The sequence below is a fragment of the Artibeus jamaicensis genome, unplaced genomic scaffold, assembly GCF_021234435.1.
Source record: "Artibeus jamaicensis isolate MK-2021 breed Jamaican fruit bat unplaced genomic scaffold, CSHL_Jam_final contig_64, whole genome shotgun sequence".
Taxonomy (NCBI): domain Eukaryota; kingdom Metazoa; phylum Chordata; class Mammalia; order Chiroptera; family Phyllostomidae; genus Artibeus; species Artibeus jamaicensis.
The window spans coordinates 5139021-5157958 of NW_026521911.1; the positions used below are offsets into that span (position 1 = coordinate 5139021).

General features: G+C 56.8%; 2 protein-coding genes across 6 annotated transcripts in view; one reads left to right on the forward strand and one right to left on the reverse strand.

The window, feature by feature from the left end:
- Positions 1-13899, forward strand: part of MYO7A (myosin VIIA) — a 79156-nt gene extending 65257 nt beyond the window's left edge. For all 4 annotated transcript variants that reach the window (XM_053670780.1, XM_037138101.2, XM_053670781.1 and 1 more), the window contains 13 exons: positions 294-418; positions 1041-1198; positions 2132-2285; positions 3482-3637; positions 4170-4275; positions 5305-5418; positions 6431-6518; positions 6693-6799; positions 9821-10006; positions 10443-10559; positions 11606-11689; positions 12552-12671; positions 13247-13899. In XM_053670780.1, the coding sequence (XP_053526755.1) occupies positions 294-418; positions 1041-1198; positions 2132-2285; positions 3482-3637; positions 4170-4275; positions 5305-5418; positions 6431-6518; positions 6693-6799; positions 9821-10006; positions 10443-10559; positions 11606-11689; positions 12552-12671; positions 13247-13336 (1605 nt within the window). In that variant the 3' untranslated portion in view covers positions 13337-13899. The remainder of the gene's footprint in view (positions 1-293; positions 419-1040; positions 1199-2131; positions 2286-3481; positions 3638-4169; positions 4276-5304; positions 5419-6430; positions 6519-6692; positions 6800-9820; positions 10007-10442; positions 10560-11605; positions 11690-12551; positions 12672-13246) is intronic.
- A 1206-nt stretch (positions 13900-15105) lies between these two features.
- Positions 15106-18938, reverse strand: part of GDPD4 (glycerophosphodiester phosphodiesterase domain containing 4) — a 102750-nt gene continuing 98917 nt past the window's right edge. Inside the window, exon 18 of one of the 2 annotated variants that reach the window (XM_053670782.1) lies at positions 15106-15902. In XM_053670782.1, coding sequence (XP_053526757.1) covers positions 15616-15902 — 287 coding nt within the window. In that variant the 3' untranslated portion in view covers positions 15106-15615. The remainder of the gene's footprint in view (positions 15903-18938) is intronic. The other variant, XM_053670784.1, reaches the window with a different exon arrangement.

Genomic DNA, 18938 nt, shown 5'->3' on the forward strand with positions numbered 1-18938 from the left:
GCAGCCCCCCGTTCCCCGGGCGGCCCTCCCAGCCCCCTCCTGCCGTGTCCCACCTTTCTGACTGAGCCAGCCTGGTTCAGACCCAGGGCACCGAGGGGCCCAGCTTGATGCAGGTGGCAGGAGCTTCAGAGGTCCCAAGGAGCCAAAGGGCTCCCGGGGTCAGAATGGGGTGCGGGTAACCCCACAGCAGCAGCCTCCCCGGCCCTGGTCTGGAAGGCTCTGGGCTTTGCCATGTTGGTCCCGGGAGCCCCAGGGGGAGAGCTGACACCAGCCCCCTGTCTCTCGGTCTCTAGGCCCTAATCACCATGACACCGGACCAGAGGCAGGACGTCATCCGGCTCCTGCAGCTGCGGACGCCAGAGCCCGAGTTACGCACCAAGCCCTACACGCTGGAGGAGTTTTCCTTCGACTACTTCAGGTGACAGGGAAAGGGGAGGGGGCCCAGGCGGCAAGCTGCAGGCTTCTGCGACTCTCTCTGGGGGCAGCATAAAGCCACCCCACTTCCGAGGAGGGCCTGGGTCGGGGCAGCCGGAGGACAGCTTCTGTCTGCCGAGGTGGCCCTTCTAGTGTTGGGTCACCTCATCCTCCCTCCACTGAGGAGGTCGTGACCGTGCCCACCCCAGGTGGGGCCTGGGCACTCATGACTCACAGTCCCAGGCACAAACCAGGCAGCTGCGGTTCTGTGCACTCAGCATTGGGACGGAGCTGCTGGGGACAGGGGCGAGGCTTCCTGGAGGAGGCGGCCTCTGAGCTGAGCTGTGTAGGGGGTGACTCGGGTGGAGCACATGCCGAGGCCAGAGCCGGAGGAGCAGGGGCAGGGAGGCTGTTGAGGGTGGCGGGCTGTCTGGGGCACGGCCCCGTGAGACTCTTCATTTTCCGGCCGAGAAAGTAAGGCCCAGGGGGGCTGGCACTTACCTCAGGCCACAGGGCATCAGGGAAGAACAGGGCCTGCTCCCTACCTTGGCCTCCAGAAATGGGGTGGGTGGGGCGTGTCTCGACTTGGGCATCAGTCAGAGCTGACCGGCCCTGTGCTGTGCCAGGCCCCCGCCCAAGCACACACTGAGCCGAGTGATGGTGTCCAAGGCCCGGGGCAAGGACCGGCTGTGGAGCCACACGCGGGAGCCGCTCAAGCAGGCGCTGCTCAAGAAGATCCTGGGCAGCGAGGAGCTCTCGCAGGAGGCCTGCATGGCCTTCATCGGTATCCGCACCTGAGAGCAGGAGAGGGTGGGCGACGGGGGTGGGCCCGCAGGGCAGGGCGGGGCCGGCCGCTGCCTCCCGGGTTTTTATATAGACACCCACTTCCTTCTGAGGGCCCAGCGGGGTCCTGGGCAGATGCGAAGGGATGCTGATGGAGCAGCTCCGCCCACGTGCCCGGCACCTTACAGTGTGCAAGGGGCCACCTCAACCCCTGTCTCTTCTGACCCTGTTACTTGGTTGACAGTGCTGTGCCATGTGCTGGACCAGGCCTGGGGACACAGTGGTGACCAGACCCAGTCCCTGGCCTCGGGAGACACACTGACTGGGATCAGTGCTATGATGGGGTTGGCAGCACAGTGACCTGATCCAGCCTTAGGGGAAGGCAGGGAGGACTTCCTGGAGGAAGTGGCATCTAGGCTGAGACCGTACGGGAGATGGGTAGGGAGTGTTTCAGACAGGGGGAGCTGCATGCACAAAGATCCTGAGGCAAAACAGATGAGGGCTGTTTTAAGGACACAAAAAAATTCAGCCCAGCGGGAGGACAGATTCCTGAAGGGACTCTTAATGATGTTCGAGACTCAGACCCAGCCCTGTGAAGAAGCTTGGATCGTGTCCCAGTGCCACGGGGAGCCCCTGGGCAGGGGTGGCACAGTCCGATTAGTGATTTGGACAGTGCATCCTGGTGGCTGTGAGGAGTTCGGATGTGGGGTTGGGGGCCTGAGGAGGCGGCAGGAGGAGTTGAGAGAGGGTGGGCAATGGGCAAAGACAGCAGGGTGGGAAAATAATGTCCATTTCCTAAGTGAGTGGCCTGAGGCCCAGGGCCACACGACCGTGAGGCAGGCCCTATGGGAGAACATGGCCTCCATCCTGGCCAGGGCCTCCCCTCCTACTCCCCAACCCCCACCGGCCGAAGCCCTTCCTTGACGGCTCCCAGCCATGCTCAAGTACATGGGTGACTACCCATCCAAGCGGATGCGCTCCGTCAATGAGCTCACCGACCAGATCTTTGAGGGCGCCCTGAAGGCCGAGCCTCTCAAGGATGAGGTGTATGTGCAGATCCTGAAGCAGCTGACTGACAACCACATCAGGTGAGCCCAGGGTGATGGGCAGGCGAGGGGGCAGGCCCCCAGCCCCAGTGCCCACACTGAAGGGAACTTCGAAGGTCCAGCACCCACTGGCGGGAGCTCCCTCACTCCCGAGGCAGCAGCTGGGTCTGCCAGGGAGCAGTCCTTCCTCGTGCAGAGCAGGGAGACCCCCTGGTATCCTAGCTTCGCCTCAAGGAGGGTCAAGAACCAAGAGGTGTCAGCTGTGCCCTCCAGGTCCACCCTCCAAGTTTATCAGGCACAGCCTCCCCTGACTTTCCCGCCACTCCTGACTGAGCCTTCCCTGGACCCCCCAGCCAGCCCAGACTCTGCTGACGCCCGCAGGTCTGCTCGTGAGCCAATGTCTCTCCTGGCTAGGGCCGAGCTAGCTGTCAGCTGGAGGTTCCAGCTGAAAACGCTCACTGGCTAAAGTTGTTGGGTCCCGGAGGGTTGGGCCTTCCCACCGTCTTCTCCCTGCTGAGCCATCTCACTGCGGTGGTGGGAAGTCAGGCTCAGCCAGTCTCACAGCCTGAAAGAAGCCCGGCCGGCCCCCCTTGGGCCCACACCTCCAGCCCCCTCCCCAGCCCTGTCACTCTCCACAGCTCTTACTCAAGAGCCGCCCATCAGATCTTTCCGACCTTCAGACCTGTGTGCACTCCGCGCCCACAGCCAGGAAATCCTCCCACCTCCTCTGCATATCGGAGTTTGTCCCTTCCTTCAAAGCAGGGATCAAATGCCACCTCCTCCGAAGAGCCCTCCAAACTTTCCTCCCGTCAGTCCTGAAGGAGCCCAGGGGCTGGTCTGACTCAGTGCTACTCAGACAATAATTGAGTTAAAGAGCCTCTGCCGGAATAGAAATTACACACCGCTTCCTGCATAGGGAAGTCTTGCTGAGAAAAAACACTCAGCTGAAACCACATAGAGTGCTTGGTGACACAGCCGGTGTTCACTCTGGCACGGGCATCTCGGCTCCATGTGGCTGGTGACTGCGTGGCCCCGAGAGGGTTGGCTGGCGACACTGTGCAGCACTGATGGGATCAGGCTGGCTGGGGGGGGGGGTGTCTGTGCCCCCCACCCTGTACAGATGGGGGTGGGGGGCAGGCCAGGCGTGCGCTACTGCTGAGGGGCTTGCACCCCAAGTGGTGCTCGGATGCCCGGGTTGGCCCGCGGCCCCCCTGCTGGACACCCGCCTCTCCCTGCAGGTACAGTGAGGAGCGGGGCTGGGAGCTGCTCTGGCTGTGCACGGGCCTCTTCCCCCCCAGCAACATCCTCCTGCCCCACGTGCAGCGCTTCCTGCAGTCCCGCAAGCACTGCCCGCTGGCCATCGACTGCCTGCAGCGGCTGCAGAAGGCCCTGAGGTACAGCGCCTGAGGGGCGAGGCAGCACTGAGTCGGGCTCCCGGCCACCCCAGGCGTGTGGGATGAGTCCCTGAGGGAGGGGGACATGACCGCATAGCAGTCCGGACCGTCCCCAGGGTCCCCTCGCTGCCAGCTCTATGATGGTTGCAGCACTCAGTGCCCGTTCTGAACAGTGAGTGCCTGGTTGCTCAGACGGGCCTGGTCACACGTTCAAGTCTATCAGGGAGGCAGACTCCGACCGCCCGTCTAAATGTGGAAAGCCCACTTTTGTCCTTCGCTTTGTCTGGCCTCCCCCCACCTGCACCCACCCTCCCCCCTCCCCCACAACCCTACCTGGTGGGTGCTGTTCCCATCCCAGTGTCCAGACAGGCACCTGGGGGCTCTGGGAGGTCGAGTGACTGTCCCCTGGTAGGAAGCGATGGACAGGGAGTAGAAGCGGGGTACTCTGTCTCCAGACTCCCCCCCCCCCCCCCCGTTCCTCACCCCATGAACCTGCCGCTCCCTGACTTTGCCCCTCTGCCCCTGGTTTTAGAAATGGGTCCCGGAAGTACCCGCCGCACCTGGTGGAGGTGGAGGCCATCCAGCACAAAACCACCCAGATATTCCACAAGGTCTACTTCCCCGACGACACCGATGAGGTGGGGGTCACTGGCTTCTTGACCCGTGGGCGACACACGCGCAGCCCTGACGCCTCGTCCTCCTGCTCCTCTGTGGGGTCGGGGCTCAGAGGAGCAGCCACGGACTCCCTGAGTCGGGAGCCCTTGGGTTCCTGGTCCGTCCCTGTGTCCCTGTGGGCAGCCCCCCCGCCCCCCGGCCCTGCGGAGGCTCTGCCTGGGCACCAACTGCTTCCTCCCTCCGCGCAGAGCCCTGCACTGGCGCCGCCCCCCCCACCCCGTGCCCGCTCAGTGTCTGGGCACAGCCCACCTGCCCCCAGCCCCAGCCCTCCCCTGTCGCCCTGAGCCCACTTCCTCAGACCCTGTCCTTCCTCCCCTGACCTGGTCAGGGCGGGGCGGTTCCCGCCACCCTGGGTCCCCTTGTCCAAAGGTCCTGTTGTCCTGCTGTCCCGCCCACTCCGTCAGGCTGCCCCCTGAGCACCACTCCGTACCCCGTCTCAGCACCTTCTCACTCAGGTGGATGAGTCCAACACCCAAACCGTTAGTTTGAAAGCAGTTTTAAAATGTGCCCAGAGACTGGAGACTCAGAAATGACAGAAAAACGGGCTAAGGCCTTTACCTGTCCCCTCCAGCGGAAGGTTCCGTGGAGGCCCCACCCCACCCCTCCCTCCATGTAAACTTCCCCAGACCCCCCAGCCTTCCTGTCTGGGCTGCTCCTCCTCTCTGTCCTCCTCCCGTTCTAGAAGTTGCCGTCCTCTTTCCCGGGCCCTCTCCTTCCAGTCCCCTCAAGTGCTCCCTGGGCCTCTGCGGCACTCGTGCTTGTACAGACAGACCCGGCGCCTGGAGGCCGAGGCCGAGTGCAGTTGCAGGGCCGGGGAAGACGTGATCTGGGAAGACCCAGACAGAAGTTTCCTTTTGAGTTTCTTAAGTGTTGCGCCTGGCTCTGGACCCACGGGGAGCCGCCTCTGAGGGGGTGTCTTGCATAGGAGGGGGTGGGTCTAGCTGGAAGCATGGCCAGAGCCAGTGAGCCCCCCGCCCCATCCCACGCCCTAGGCCTTCGAGGTCGAGTCCAGCACTAAGGCCAAGGACTTCTGCCAGAACATCGCAGCCAGGCTGCTCCTCAAGTCCTCTGAGGGATTCAGCCTCTTTGTCAAAATTGCAGACAAGGTGGGTGGTTGTCTGTTGGTCCGTCTGCTGGGAAATTTGCTGGAGCTGTAGCAGCAGCTCCAGGGGGTGGTGAGGGGCAGCAGGGGTGGGAGTGGGAGGGGAGAGGCGCAGGAGGGAGCAGAGAGAGGAAGAGTTGCCCTTGTGTGCAGCTCTCTTCTCTCTTACATGTGGCAGCTGCCCTGAAATCTCACCCCTGAGGCACCGCACAAGGACCTGGCCTCACCCCAGGCCCCTCAGCCCTCCCCCACACAGGGACCTCCCAGATGTGATCTGACTGTCCCGTGGGGGCCATGCTGAGGCCACTTAACCCTTGATGGGGGAGTGATCATTCTCACCTAATAGATTCCGAAACCTGAGCTTTGAAAAGTTAAATAACTTATCCAAGGTCGCACGCACAGAAGGGACTGAGATCTAGGTGGGTCAGACTGCGAACTGCAGGCCCCTGCCACCATCTCTCGCTGCCCTGTCCCAACTCTCCGTCCCCAGAGTCAAAGGCCCAGGGTGAAGCCCCTGCCTGCGGGAAGGCCTCCTCACCAGCCCAGGCCGACCAGGGGCTCCCTCCTGTTGCTCACCCAGTTCCCCGGCACCCGTGCCGCCTCCTCACTTCGTGACTGTCCCTGTGCCAGATGTGGGGGACACAAAGGTGACCTCAGTGAGGTCCTCCACCCAGGGTGGATCAGAGCCGCAGGGGGAGCAGGATGTGGATGCCAGGAACTGTCCGTGGCAGGGACTGGGCCTTGGTCTCGGCCTTTCCCCCGGGGCCGTGGGCAGTGCTCAGCAGATCTGTGCTAAGTGACGGAATGGAGTGGCTGTCACTCTGGGCAGGCTGCATGCTGAGACACTCCATGCACACAGGCCAGTCGGGGGAGGGTGCTGCTGGCCCGTGGACACCCCTTCTGGCTGCCAGTGGGTCTTTCTGGAGAAGGGGCTGCCAGGAAGTCCTGGGGCAGGGAAGCCAGGAAACTCAGTGCCACTCGAACTAAAACGGGGACTGGAACGGTCACGTCCTTAGGTCATCAGCGTGCCTGAGAACGACTTCTTCTTCGACTTTGTGCGGCACCTGACAGACTGGATAAAGAAAGCGCGGCCCGTCAAGGACGGTAACGTGAGGCTGGAGCCTGGGATGCTCTGACGCCTGGAGCAGGGGCCGTGCCACAAGGCCCACCTGGGCGGACCCGAGCTAGGGCCTCCTCTGGGGCGGGGGTGGTGCTGGGCGTGGGCACACCTTTGTGCAGGGACCCTCTGGGTGACAGTCTGGCTGCCCTCTGCCACAGGAATTGTGCCCTCGCTCACCTACCAGGTGTTCTTCATGAAGAAGCTGTGGACCACCACGGTGCCTGGGAAGGACCCCATGGCTGATTCCATCTTCCATTATTACCAGGTGAGCCACCCGGCGCCTCTGCTCCTGTTCCCTCGCTGTGCCGCGGCCTCGTGTGAGTGCAGGGGTCTGCTGGCCCCGCTGGGGTGGGCTGTAACAGCCGAGCCTTGAAGAGGTTCCTGTTGCGCCCCCACCCTCCAGCCCTCAGGGGCTTGGCAGTGTCTCCTGAGCTCCCAACCCCCATCTGTGCAGGCCCCTCCCTTAGTGAGGGCTGTCCTCTGAGTCCAAGACTCTGCCGCTCCACGGGGAGGTGTGGGAGGCCTCAGTCAGTGTGTTCCAGCGCAGGCGGGCGTCCATGGGGGCAGGAGGCAGAAGTGTTGCCCGTGGAGCCTCTGTCACGTGTCTGGGGGTCTTCACTCATTCTGTCTTCCCAACAAGCCCCAAGAAGTAGGCATGGCGTTCCCATTTTACAGAAGGAGGAACTGAGACAGAGAGAGTTCAAGTGGTATAATTGGGGTCACAGGGCTGATGGAACTGGGTGTGGTTCCAGGTCTTCCTTACTTGCCATGCAGTGATCTTTTTGGGGGGACCCAGTGTACCATCTGTGGGAGAGACAAACCAGGGTGCTGGGCAGGGTGGGGGTGGCGGGGATCCCAGCTGCTGTGGTGGCAAGGACCTTGGCCTGGAGCCAGAGGGCCGACCTCACTCAACTCTGGGCTCCGCCTCTCCCCACACTGCCCACCCTCATGCCACGTGGCCCATTTCGTGAGTGGCACCGTCCACCACCAGTTTCCACGGGGCAGCCTTGACATCTTCCTCTCCCCTGTCTCCCGCATCCCAAGCCATTCACTTGATGACTGTACCCCCTGAACATCTCTGAACCCACACTTGCCTCCCCCTCGCCCTACCTGCGTGGGTCAGTCCACCATCTCCCCTCCTCTGAATGGAGCCGTTGTCACCTTTCCTCTGACCTCCCCGGTCTGTCTCTGTCCCCCTCAGTCCATCCCCACGATGGGGCACCATGCTTCCCGGCCCCCTTGGCGGGCCCCCGGTGCTCTGAGGGGCGAACCGCAGATCCTGCCGGAGGCCCTGCACAGGGCCCCCGCCTGCCCCGCTGTCCATCTGGCCCCCAGTGCCCATCGCCCTGCTCGTTGCAGCCTCGCTGTCTCGATTCCCTGGTTCACCACAGGGCTCCCGCCATGCGCTCTCCTCTGGGACGCTCTTCTCTCGATTCTTTCCTTCCTCACCCACTGAGCTTTTAGGTGTGAATTCAGTCATCTTACCTCTTTTTTTAAAAATTAGTTTTCATTGAATATCATTTTGTATTCATTTCGAGCCTGCAGCCTAGTGGCCAGGCCGTCGGGCCCCCGGTGTTTCCACGCCCACCTGGCACCGTGCGTGGCCACTGCCGCATCACCGACTCTGTTCCCTGTGCCGTGCTCTACACCTCGGCCCTGTCCTGTGACTGCCAGTCGGCACTTCTCAACCCCTTCTCCTGGTTTTCCCAGTCCCCAGCCTTCCCCTTCCCTCTGGCGGCCAGCGGTCTGTTCCCTCTCTGAGTCTGTTTTCGTTTTGTTTGTTCATTTATGTTGTTCTTTAGGTTCCACATATAAGCAAGATCATAAGGCATTTGTCTTTCTTTATTCCACTCTGCATAATGCCTCCTAGGCCCATCCATGCTATTGCAAATAGAAAGATTTTGTTCTTTTTTAAAGCCAAGTAGTATTCCATCACATATATATGTATCGCTGCTTTTTTATCCACTTGTTTACTGATGGACACTTGGGCTGCTTCCATATCTTGGCTATTGTAAATAATGCTGCAGTGAACACAGGGGTGCTTATGTTCTTTCAGATTAGTGTTTTGGGTCTCTTTGGATATATTCCCAGAAGCAAAATCACTGGGTCATAAGGCAGCTCTGTTTTTTTATTTTTTGTAGAAGTTCTATACAGTTTTCCATCAATCATCTTCCTTTAAGAGAAGTCTTCCCTGTCCCCAAGACTGTCCCCAAGACTGTATCGGCTCACTTGCCTTATGTTCTCTCAGCTCTGAACAACTCAGACTGGACGTGCACCTGAGTTTGGTGTGATGGTTACTGTCTGTTCTTGCCTTGACTACAAGTTCCATGAGAGCGAGCAGGGTGCGCGTTGTTGCTTAAACGGCTTGGCTCATAGTAGATGCTCAATAAATATTTGTTGGCTTGGTGGATGGGTCAATAGGTGAGTGGGTGACTCTGTGGATGGATGTAAGTGAATTTATGGATTGGATATTGGTGAGTGGATGGGTGAATGTGTAAGTGGGGAGGAGGGAGAGTGGGTGGGAGGGTGGGCATATGCAGAAGTGGGTGGGAAATGGGTGTGGGTGGGTGGATAGATGGGTGAGTGGGTGTGGATGGGCAGACAGGTGGCGGCTGTGCAGGGTGGACCAGTCTCCGAGTGAGTAGATGGAAAAACGGAGGGATAATAATTGACTCAGCTTTCCGGTCTGCAGCACATCCGCAGGCCAGCCTCAGTTTCCCTGTGCTCCCAGAGGAAGCACAGGGAAGGAAGTTGTAAGGCTCCCAGAGCCGGTGGGCAGTGCTGGCCCTTTAGAGGCTTCATCTTGCTTTTGAGTTAGCAGACTAGCGCCTCATCCTCCATTCCCCGGTTCTGGGCCTGGAAGTTCAAGGTGGGGGAGGGGCTGGTGCTGCTGCTGAGACCAGCCGGTCTCAGAGTGGAAGGGGGCCAGCCTGGGACGCTTTTCCCGAGGAGGCACAGGCCCGGTAGGCCAGGGCTCACCAGCTGGTCACTCGGAGTGTCTTCATTTTTGAAATGGGGCCGCTCACCCCACTGCGCTGTTAGGGGGGAAATGACATAATATTCACTCACAGCTCCGTTTCTGAACTGCCGAGTGCTGGCTCTGTGTGGCCACAGAGCTGTCTCCCTGTGCAGCACCACCTGCCCTTGAGGAGCAGAGTCAGTGGGGGCTGGGGAAGTGGGTGGGCCCCACGTGGGGGGAGGCAGTAGACCCGGTCTCAGGTTGGCAGGGAAGGAGCCCGCCTCCTCCGAGTCCCTCCCTGCCCATGACCTGCTCTGTCTCTGGCAGGAGCTGCCTAAGTACCTCCGAGGCTACCACAAGTGCACTCGGGAGGAGGTGCTGCAGCTGGGGGCGCTGATCTACAGGGTCAAGTTCGAGGAGGACAAGTCCTACTTCCCCAGTATCCCAAAGATGCTACGGGAACTGGTGCCCCAGGACCTCATCCGGCAGGTCTCCCCTGACGACTGGAAGCGGGTGAGCGTGGGGGAGGTAGTGGGGACAGGGTCCCCTGCAACTGGTCTCCGGGCACCTCAGGGGTCAAAAGGGCAGGTGTTGGCCAACAGACCAGGGAAGTATCTCCTGGTGGCATTGTACATGACAAGGCCACCCTGCCATCCCCTACCTGCTTTAGTCTGCAGCCATTTAGGCAAAGGATCCATTCAGCTGGCCACTAGCAGTGATTTGCCATGTCCTGCTCACCATGGTGTCCTGACTTGACTTAATACGCTTCAGCCTGCTTGTGTGGGGGAGGGAAGGGAGGGCGAGAGTCTATTAATTGGGATAAGGAAGGTAACGCCTCACAGCTGCCAGGACCCCCACTGTGCCTGGCCCTCCAAGGCCCATGACAGCTGCTGACAGTGTGGACAGGGTGGAGGGGCGGGGAGAGGCCTCTGACCCACGCCCTCCACAGTCCATCGTCGCCTACTTCAACAAGCACTCGGGCAAGTCCAAGGAGGAGGCCAAGCTGGCCTTCCTGAAGCTCATCTTCAAGTGGCCCACCTTCGGCTCCGCCTTTTTTGAGGTGAAGGTACGCTGAGGGCTGATTCTCAGAGAGGAGGAAGGAGGCAAGGGGTTGGGACGAGAGGGCAGAGATCCTCCCGGGTGGTGGGCAAGGAAAGGAGAGAAGTGCCTCAGCCAGGTGTCCGCTGGGTGACTCGGCCGACCCCAGAGCCCCGGACTCTGTTCTGGGACACGTAGGGGCCAGCACTCAGCCTGGCAGGTGGGGCAGGAGTACAAACAGGCCAGGAGCATGGACAGTCTGTGGGGACCTCTCATTAAGGTGGCACGGCCAGGGATGCCCACTCAGACTGTAAAGGTTGAGGGGGCTTCCTGGAGGAGGCAGCACCTAATCTTTGCGGGGAGACTGGGGTGGGGCAGCGGCGGGGAGGACGCTCCTGGCAGCCAGCGTGCGCATGGCCCCCGAGCTGTAAGGGCTCAGGCTTGGGTACAAAGAGCAAGTGGTCACGTGTGGCTAGGCACAGGGTGTGGGGAGAGCCAGCTGCAGTGAGAGGCAGGTGAGTGAGCAGGCGGGGGTTTCTCCTGCAGTTGGTGGTCAGCCCCGGAGGGTTCTGAGCAAGAGTGATGGGGCCAGAACCCCATCTGCCTGCAGGGTGGGGGGAGGGTCTGAGGGGCACGACCAGGGGCAGGAGAACAGTGGAGATGCTGGCATGAGAGGATGAGGGGGTAGGTGTGGATGGAGACCGAGGATGGCCTGCTACATGCCGAGGAGGGGAGGCCTTCACAGAAGGCTGGCCGTGCAAGGGACAGAGGTAGACAGATAGCTGGAGGCAGGGTAAAGTTCAGGGAGGGTTTTTAAAGATGAGAGACATTTGAGCTGAGAGAGGAGACAGTAAAGATTCCTAGAGAGGCAGGAGAGAAGGGTGAGGCTGCTGCAGGGGGGAGTGGAGGATGGTGGAGTCACCGCAGGGCTGCCAGCGCCGCCACACCCCTAGCACCAGGGGGCAGAAGGAGAGGTCAACTTAATCCTGGCTGGGGGTCTTCATTCCTGCTCCAAATGCACATAGTGCTTCCCACGCTGGTCCCCCATCTGATGGTTTTGGTTTCCCTTATTAGCAAACGACGGAGCCAAACTTCCCTGAGATCCTCTTAATTGCCATCAACAAGTACGGGGTCAGCCTCATCGATCCCAGAACTAAGGTGAGCAGTGACCGGGCCGGGAAGGCAGAGCAGGCTGCTCTGTCGGCTCCTCGGCCCGAGTCCCCGCCAGCTTTCGGCCTCCCTTAGTCCACCCTCTTGGCCACACATCTTGAGAGGCTGTTTGCTCTGCTGACTTCCTAAGCCCTCATCTGCTCCATCACGATGGCTCTTCTAGTTACCCATAGACACGTTGTCATTCGGCCCGGTGAGCTCTTTACAATACTTGGCCTTTCAGCGTCATTGGACGCTACTGTCCGTCACAAGTGCTCTCTGCCCGTCTTGGTCAGGATGGCAGGCTGTGCTGGGGGCTGAGGCTCATATTTATGGGCCAGAGCAGCCCTCACCGAGGGTGCCAGGCAGCCCAGTCCGACCACGTGCACAGGACCCTTGGGATAGGTGCCAGTGACCGCTGTCTTCCCCTGGGCCTCATCTGCCCACTTTCCTGGTGTTTCTCATCTCTCTCTCAGCCACTCCTCTCAGACCCTTCCATGGGCCCACATGTATTCTGTTCCCCGAGGTTCAGTGCTGTCTTCTTGTCTCCTTCCTCAAACTGTCCCTGGACTATCTCCTCCTGGGCCGCAGTTTCAGTTCCAGCATTTCCAGGTCCAGCCCCATGTGCCCATCAGTTTCCTAGACTTCCTTGGGTGTCCCGCCTGCTGGTCCCAGCCGAGGTGCAGAGGGGAAGGTGCCTGCCTCCCACAGCAGCTCCTTGGCTGAGCTGGCCTCTTCCTTCCTGCTCCTCTTCCAAGGGCTGGGGGCCCATCATGTGGGTGGTGTCTGTGGGCTAGAGCTGAGGGGACTGAGGCCAGAGGATCCAGGCGGTGCAGCTTCATACTTCCCTCCCCCCCCACCCCGCCCCCAGGACATCCTGACCACTCACCCGTTCACCAAGATCTCCAACTGGAGCAGCGGCAACACCTACTTCCACATCACCATCGGGAACCTGGTGCGCGGGAGCAAGCTGCTCTGTGAGACGTCACTGGTGAGGGCTCTTCTCAGGCCCTGGCAGGCCCCCTGCCTCCCCTGCAGCTTCATCCACTCTCCCAGGCCCTGGAGCAAGCATGAGGCTGGGCCTGGGGTCTGGATCAAGGGTCAGGTTGGGGCCAAGGTCAGGTCAGATTGAGCCTCAGCTTTAGGTCTGGGGGCAGGGGCTTAACCTGAGGCTGAGGAACAATCTGTCCCTCAGTAATTATTGTTTGAGTGCCTTTGGTGTCTCAGGAGCCTTCAGCCCCCGAGTTCAACAGTAAAACCATTCGCAATGAGGCCTCCTGGACTGGGCTCGGTTTCCAAGGCACAGCTTAACTGGCAGAGCCTTTAGAGTCACTTGGATGAGGGCATCCAGGACTTGAGGACCCCACAAGCTAGGGCCTGGGGTTCTAACAGCTTGGAACCTGAGACGCCTCGCTGGATGAGTCCCACCCACTGCTGTGCAGGGAGGGAGGCAGAGTCCACCTCGAACTGGGATCTGCCTGGTGTCCTGGGAGCTGTGCTCTGGGTCTGAGTGGGCTGGCCCTGTCCCACTCTGTGCCCTGTTCATCTCCTCACCACCGTTTCCAGGGCTACAAGATGGATGACCTCCTGACGTCCTATATCAGCCAGATGCTCACGGCCATGAGCAAACAGCGGGGCTCCAGGACTGGAAGATGAACACAGTGGAGGTGGCACTGGCTCTGTCCCTGCTCCCAGGCAGCGACCAGCTCAGGCCCATCAGCTTCCTCGGCAGCTGGGGGGAAGGCCTTAGCCATCCGGGCAGGGAGGCTGGGCCGGCTGGCCAGCAGTGACGGCACCAGTTTGGACTCTGGCCCTTCTTCCAGATGGACGGCCTTGCTGAGATGTAGAACACCCCTCCGGCCACCCCTGAGGCCCTGGCGTTGGATTTGGTTCTGGCTTGTGGTGGCCTTCCCTTCCCGGCTGGTAGAGCCTATGTTCCTTGCACGCTTTTCTCATCTCAGACCAGCCCGGCCACGTGACCACCTTAGGGTTTCTCTGCCCCACTGGGACAGGGAACCAAGAGGATGACCTTGAGCTCCCTACTGGGAGCAACCAAACCAAACCAAGACCACTTGGACACCCAAGGGCCTGTTCCAGCTCCCCAAGGTCCAGGATCCTCAGCTGGGGTGCAGGAGACAGACCACTTTTATACACTATGGTGTGAGTGCAGAGCCCCCGCTTTCCTGGTCACCTCAGGACATAAAGCACGTGTTCCACCCTCTGGCCCTGGAGTGTCTTTGTTGGGGGAAATGGGAGGAGAGGGGAGAGAGTAGGTGGGGATGGGGCCCTGTGTGTGCATGCGTGTGTGGCCTGTGTAACTCTCTCCTTGGTCTGTGTGTGCAGGGCTGAGCTGGTCTGGGTTTGGGGACAGGAGTGCCTGCGCCCAAGGTATGTGTGAAAGGGACTTACAGGGGCAGGCTGAGACCAGGACAGGTTGCAGAGAAGCACTGGACAGCAGCCTGGGAGGTGAGGAGCTAAGTGTGCACGGGCTGGGGATCGGCTTCTGAGCCTTAACTGGGGCCAGTGGAGCCAGAGGGGCCCTTACCTCCTGCCAGAAACGGCTCCATGGTTCATCGGAAACCACCGAGAACGGTGCTGCCTTGGGCTAAATCCTTACATCCAGCGGGTGCCTGTAAAATGTTACTGTGTGACCAGGACAGAACAACCAACTTGGGCTGTGACCCGGGCAGGTCTGGGGAGGGGGCTTCAAACAGGAAAGGTGTGATTGGGGGCGGTGGCTGGGACGAGTGCCTAGAGAAGTAACCATGGAGAACCTCCTTGAAGTGGGCGTGCCTGTGACCTGCCTCAGGGTCCCCCTGATGCTCAGCAGAGCCAAGCCCTGCTCACCCTCACACCCCCACATGTCTGGGTGCCCAGCCACCCCACAGGGGGGACTAGTCCTGTTTTCCCCAGCTGTCTGTGGGAGGGGAGGGGCTGGTGGTAGAAATGGAGGCCCCAAACCAGGCAGCCCCACTCTCTGGGATGACCATGTGGCTGTCCAAGACCGTCCCGTGTCCCCAGGGGTTACATGACTCCTCAGTCAGCCCAGGATAATCTGAGCCAGGGGGAAGGCACTGCAGTGGTCTGCCCTCCCTGCCCATCATATACAACACTGAGGCCCAGAGACTAAGTGTGAATAGGAGATGGTCACCGAGTGGAACTCAGTTCACCGCTTCTACCATTGCTCTACCAGCAGAAGGGGCTCCAGAGGCTTGTTTGGGCTTTAGTTTCCCTTCAAGGCCAAAGGTCATTGGGTGGGCTTGGGATTATGCCCATCATTCCATGGTGAGTCAGCCAACAGCAAGCTATTAGGAAGTGGCCCAATTCACACCAGACCACAGAAAGTGCACGTGGGGTACAGTCCTTGCCCCCAACTCATGCCCTCGCCACCTCTGATTTTCTGGCTCAGGACAGCATCACCTGTACACTCATCTCATAGTCTTTGTCAGCCTGTCATCACAGAAGGGTCCGAAGAACACAGCATCCACCTCTGCATTTCCTGAAAGGCTGCCTTTATTCGCATGCTGATGTTGACCACGGCCGCCCTGTTAGCAGCGGGTACTATGAAGGGTTAGGATGAGCCAGACCCTGTATCACCCAGAGAACAACAAGCTCCAGCTGCAATGACGGCTGTTTTTTCCTTGCCTGTGCGCTGAAACTGCATCCTTTATAAAGAAGCTCGACCAGAACATGTTCCTGAGCCTCAAATGCTCTCCTGCACTCCTTTCCTGCCCAGGCCCGTGACAAGGCACAGAGAGGAGGAAGAAGATGTGGCTAATCCTTTGAAGACAGCCCACAGGAGAAGGGCAGGGCAGGGCGTGCCAGATATGGTGGAAAACATCATAAAACAGGCTTACTGGGAGGATTCCATAGTGGGGGTGGGTCTTTCGGGTTCTGTTTCAGGATGAGGGACCTCCACGGAGGGAAATCGTGGTTCATTTGCTGTCAGGCACTGCAGGTTGGACGGTGGCCTCAGTGTTGACCTCATAGGCGGGTGCTTGGGTGGGCATCCGTTGTGTAAAGTTGTCTGTAGGCATCAGTGGTTTGGTGGTCTCCTGGACCAGACTTGGTTCGCTGTCTTTCTTCCTGGGGCCAGTCAGACCTGCGGAGGGGGCTGCTGGAGTCCGAGGGCCTGCCCTCACTTGGGAGGCAGGGTCTAGGGGCACATTCAAAGTTTCTCCTTTCTCACTTTTCCTCTCTTTGAGGCTTATACTCTCACCATCTATGGGAAAGAAAAGACAACAAAAACCAAATACATACACAGATTCAACAGATTCTTCAAATGGCACCACTCCGGTCTTTGCTGGTCATGTGTGTGGTCCTGGTCCCCTCCCCACCGTCTCAGGTGCAGACTCTGTGCAGCTTTGTCCTGGTCCACCAGGTCAGCACAGTGCTGAGTCTGTTGTGTGAGGTTCTGGCTCCTCACGGAAGCCCTCAGAAGACAGAGACCGACATTTTCTTAAAGTTCATGCATTTTACAAACCGTTGCTTTAAAAAAGTAAACACTTCTCTATTAGAATAGGAGCTTTTCACGGCAGAGACTTTGTCTTTGCCACTACATACACAGTGCTGGCACAGTAATTTTTATCTAACTGACTGACAGGGCAAACAGATGGTGAAGACGCAGTCTAGCAACGGAGCTAGGAGCTTGACTCTTAGCGAAGACTAAAAACTATATACAAAACCAAGAAGACATCTTAAAATTATGTAAGAATTTATAATATGGGGACCTGGCTGGTGTGGCTCAGTGGATTGAGTGCTGGCCTGCTGACCAAAGGGTCACCAGTTCCATTCCCAGTCAGGGCACATCCCTGGGTTGCAGGCCAGGTCCCCAGTAGGGGGCGCACAGAGGCAACCACACATTGATGTGTCTCTCCCTCTCTTTCTCCCTCCCTTCCCCTCTCTCTAAAAAAAAAAAATATATAAGTCTTTTGAAATGATAATTTATAACATGGGGAGGAACTATGGGGCCAAAATCTAGAAGAAAGTGAGAATCCAAAGCAGTAAGTCCAGAACTCGTTTATTTTACCCTGAATGTAATTTTAGTCTTGAGGAAATAGGCCCACACGTGATCCTCATCTTCCGTCTGCCTCACAGGAGGAGGGAGAGATTTTATGGCTCTTGAGTTGAATTTTAGGTGAACTGAATTTTACGACAATCACCTATGATACTAGGTTTCTAATTCATGAATGTGGTGTATTGCTCCATTTATTTGGGTCTTCTTTCTCCCAGTAAACATTTGTAGTCTGTAGTTTTTATGCTGTTGTAAATATTACTGAAAAGTGTTTAAGGTTTCTAATCACTCTAATCACAGGGCTAATATATAGACAGGTGTACAGCTGATTTTTCTGTGTGTGGACCCTGTATCCCGAGACATTGCTTAACCCACTTCCTACTTCCAGCAGGTGGTTTGATTCGTTAGAATATTTAATGTACATAATCACGACTGCAAGTCAGGAGTTTCATTTGTCCCATTATGCCTGTCATTTGTCTTGTTAGACCGGCTGTGCTCTCCAGCCTGGCGCTGAGGAGCCGACGGCCTGGCCTCACTTCTGACCTTGCAGGGAGAATACTCATTGAGTTGCCGTTAAAAATGATAGTGGCATTAGATTTTTTTTATAAATATCTCTTATCAGATTAAAGTTCAATCCCTATTCCTAGTTTGCTCAGAACTTTTATCATAAATGGGTGTTGACTTTTGTTAAATACGCTTTATGCTTTTTCTATTTAATATGGGATTATATTGACTAATTTTCTTCTTTTAAAAAAATAGCCCTGGCTGGTGTAGCTCAGTGGATTGAGCGCGGGCCCATGAAGCAAAAGGTCACTGGTTCGATTCCCAGTCAGGGCACATGCCTTGGTTGCAGGCCAGTTCCCAGCAGGGGACACACAAGAGGCAACCATACATTGATATTTCTCTCCCTCTCTCCTTCCTTCCCCTCTAAAGATAAATAAAAAAATATATTTTGTTTATTTATTTTTAGACAGAGAAGGGAGGGAGAAAGAGAGGGAGGAAAACATCAATGTGTGGTTGCCTTTTGCACACCCCCAACTACGAACCTTGCCTGTAACAAAGGCATCTGCCCTGACCTGGAATTGAACCAGCAACCCTCTGGTTCACAGGCCCGTGCTCAATCCACTGAGCCACACCAGCCACAGCTATATTGATTAATTTTCAAATAATTTATCCATCTTGAATTAGTGGTATAAACCTTACTTGCTCATGATGGGTTAGTCTTTTTACACTGATGGGGTCACTTTGCTAACATTTTGTTAAGGATTTTTATGTCTAAGTTTGTCAGTGACATCAATCTATAAATTTAGTTCTTGTAATGTCTTTGTGAGATTTGATCTGAGGGCGTTGCTGGCCTCAGAGAATCGGATGGGACATGTTCCTTCCTCTTGCTGTTTTCTCAGTTAGTGCACAGCTAGTATTTTTTAAACATCCGAATAACCAGTGAAACTCTTTGGGCCAACCTTCTTTTTTCTAGTGAGGTTTTTGATATATGAATTTGATTCTGATAGGTAGTTGGTTATTATAAATTTATATTTCTTCTCTCAGTTATGGTAAGTTAGATATTTTAAGGAATGGTCTACTTCATTGAAGTTGTCAAATTTTATGACATAAGTGTTCATAGTTTTCCTTTTGATGTCTAGGAGCTGGAAGGATATTCCATCTTTTATTCATCATTCATTATATTAGCAACCTGGCAACCTCCCTCATCTTGCTAAGAGTTTATCAATTTTATTGAACTTTTCAAAGAAGCAACTCTTCACTTTTTTCACTTACTTTGTATTTTTTCTATTTTATTGACTCCTGCTATTTTTAGTCCTTCCTTTCTTTTCCTTGGGGAAAAATGTACTCTACTTTTTGTAGATTCTTAAGGTAGAGAAACTTAATCAACACAAACGTTTCTTCCTTCTAACATTTAAAGTTATAAATTTCCCTGTAAGTCCTGCTTTCACTGGTACCCCACAAATTTCACTGTTGTATATGCATTATCCTATAGTTTAAAATATTTAATATCTAATTTCCCTTGTGATTTATTCATGATCAATGGGATGTTTAAAAACACACTAATTTCCAGGATTTAGAAGCATATCTAGATATTTCACTAATATCTGTTTTGAACTTAATTTTGTTGTGGTCACAGAACTTACTTTGTAAGATTCCAGTCTTTCGAAATTTTCTTATCAAGACTCATTTTATGGCTTGTCATGTAATTTGGCAAATATGCCATGTGTACATTTGAAAATA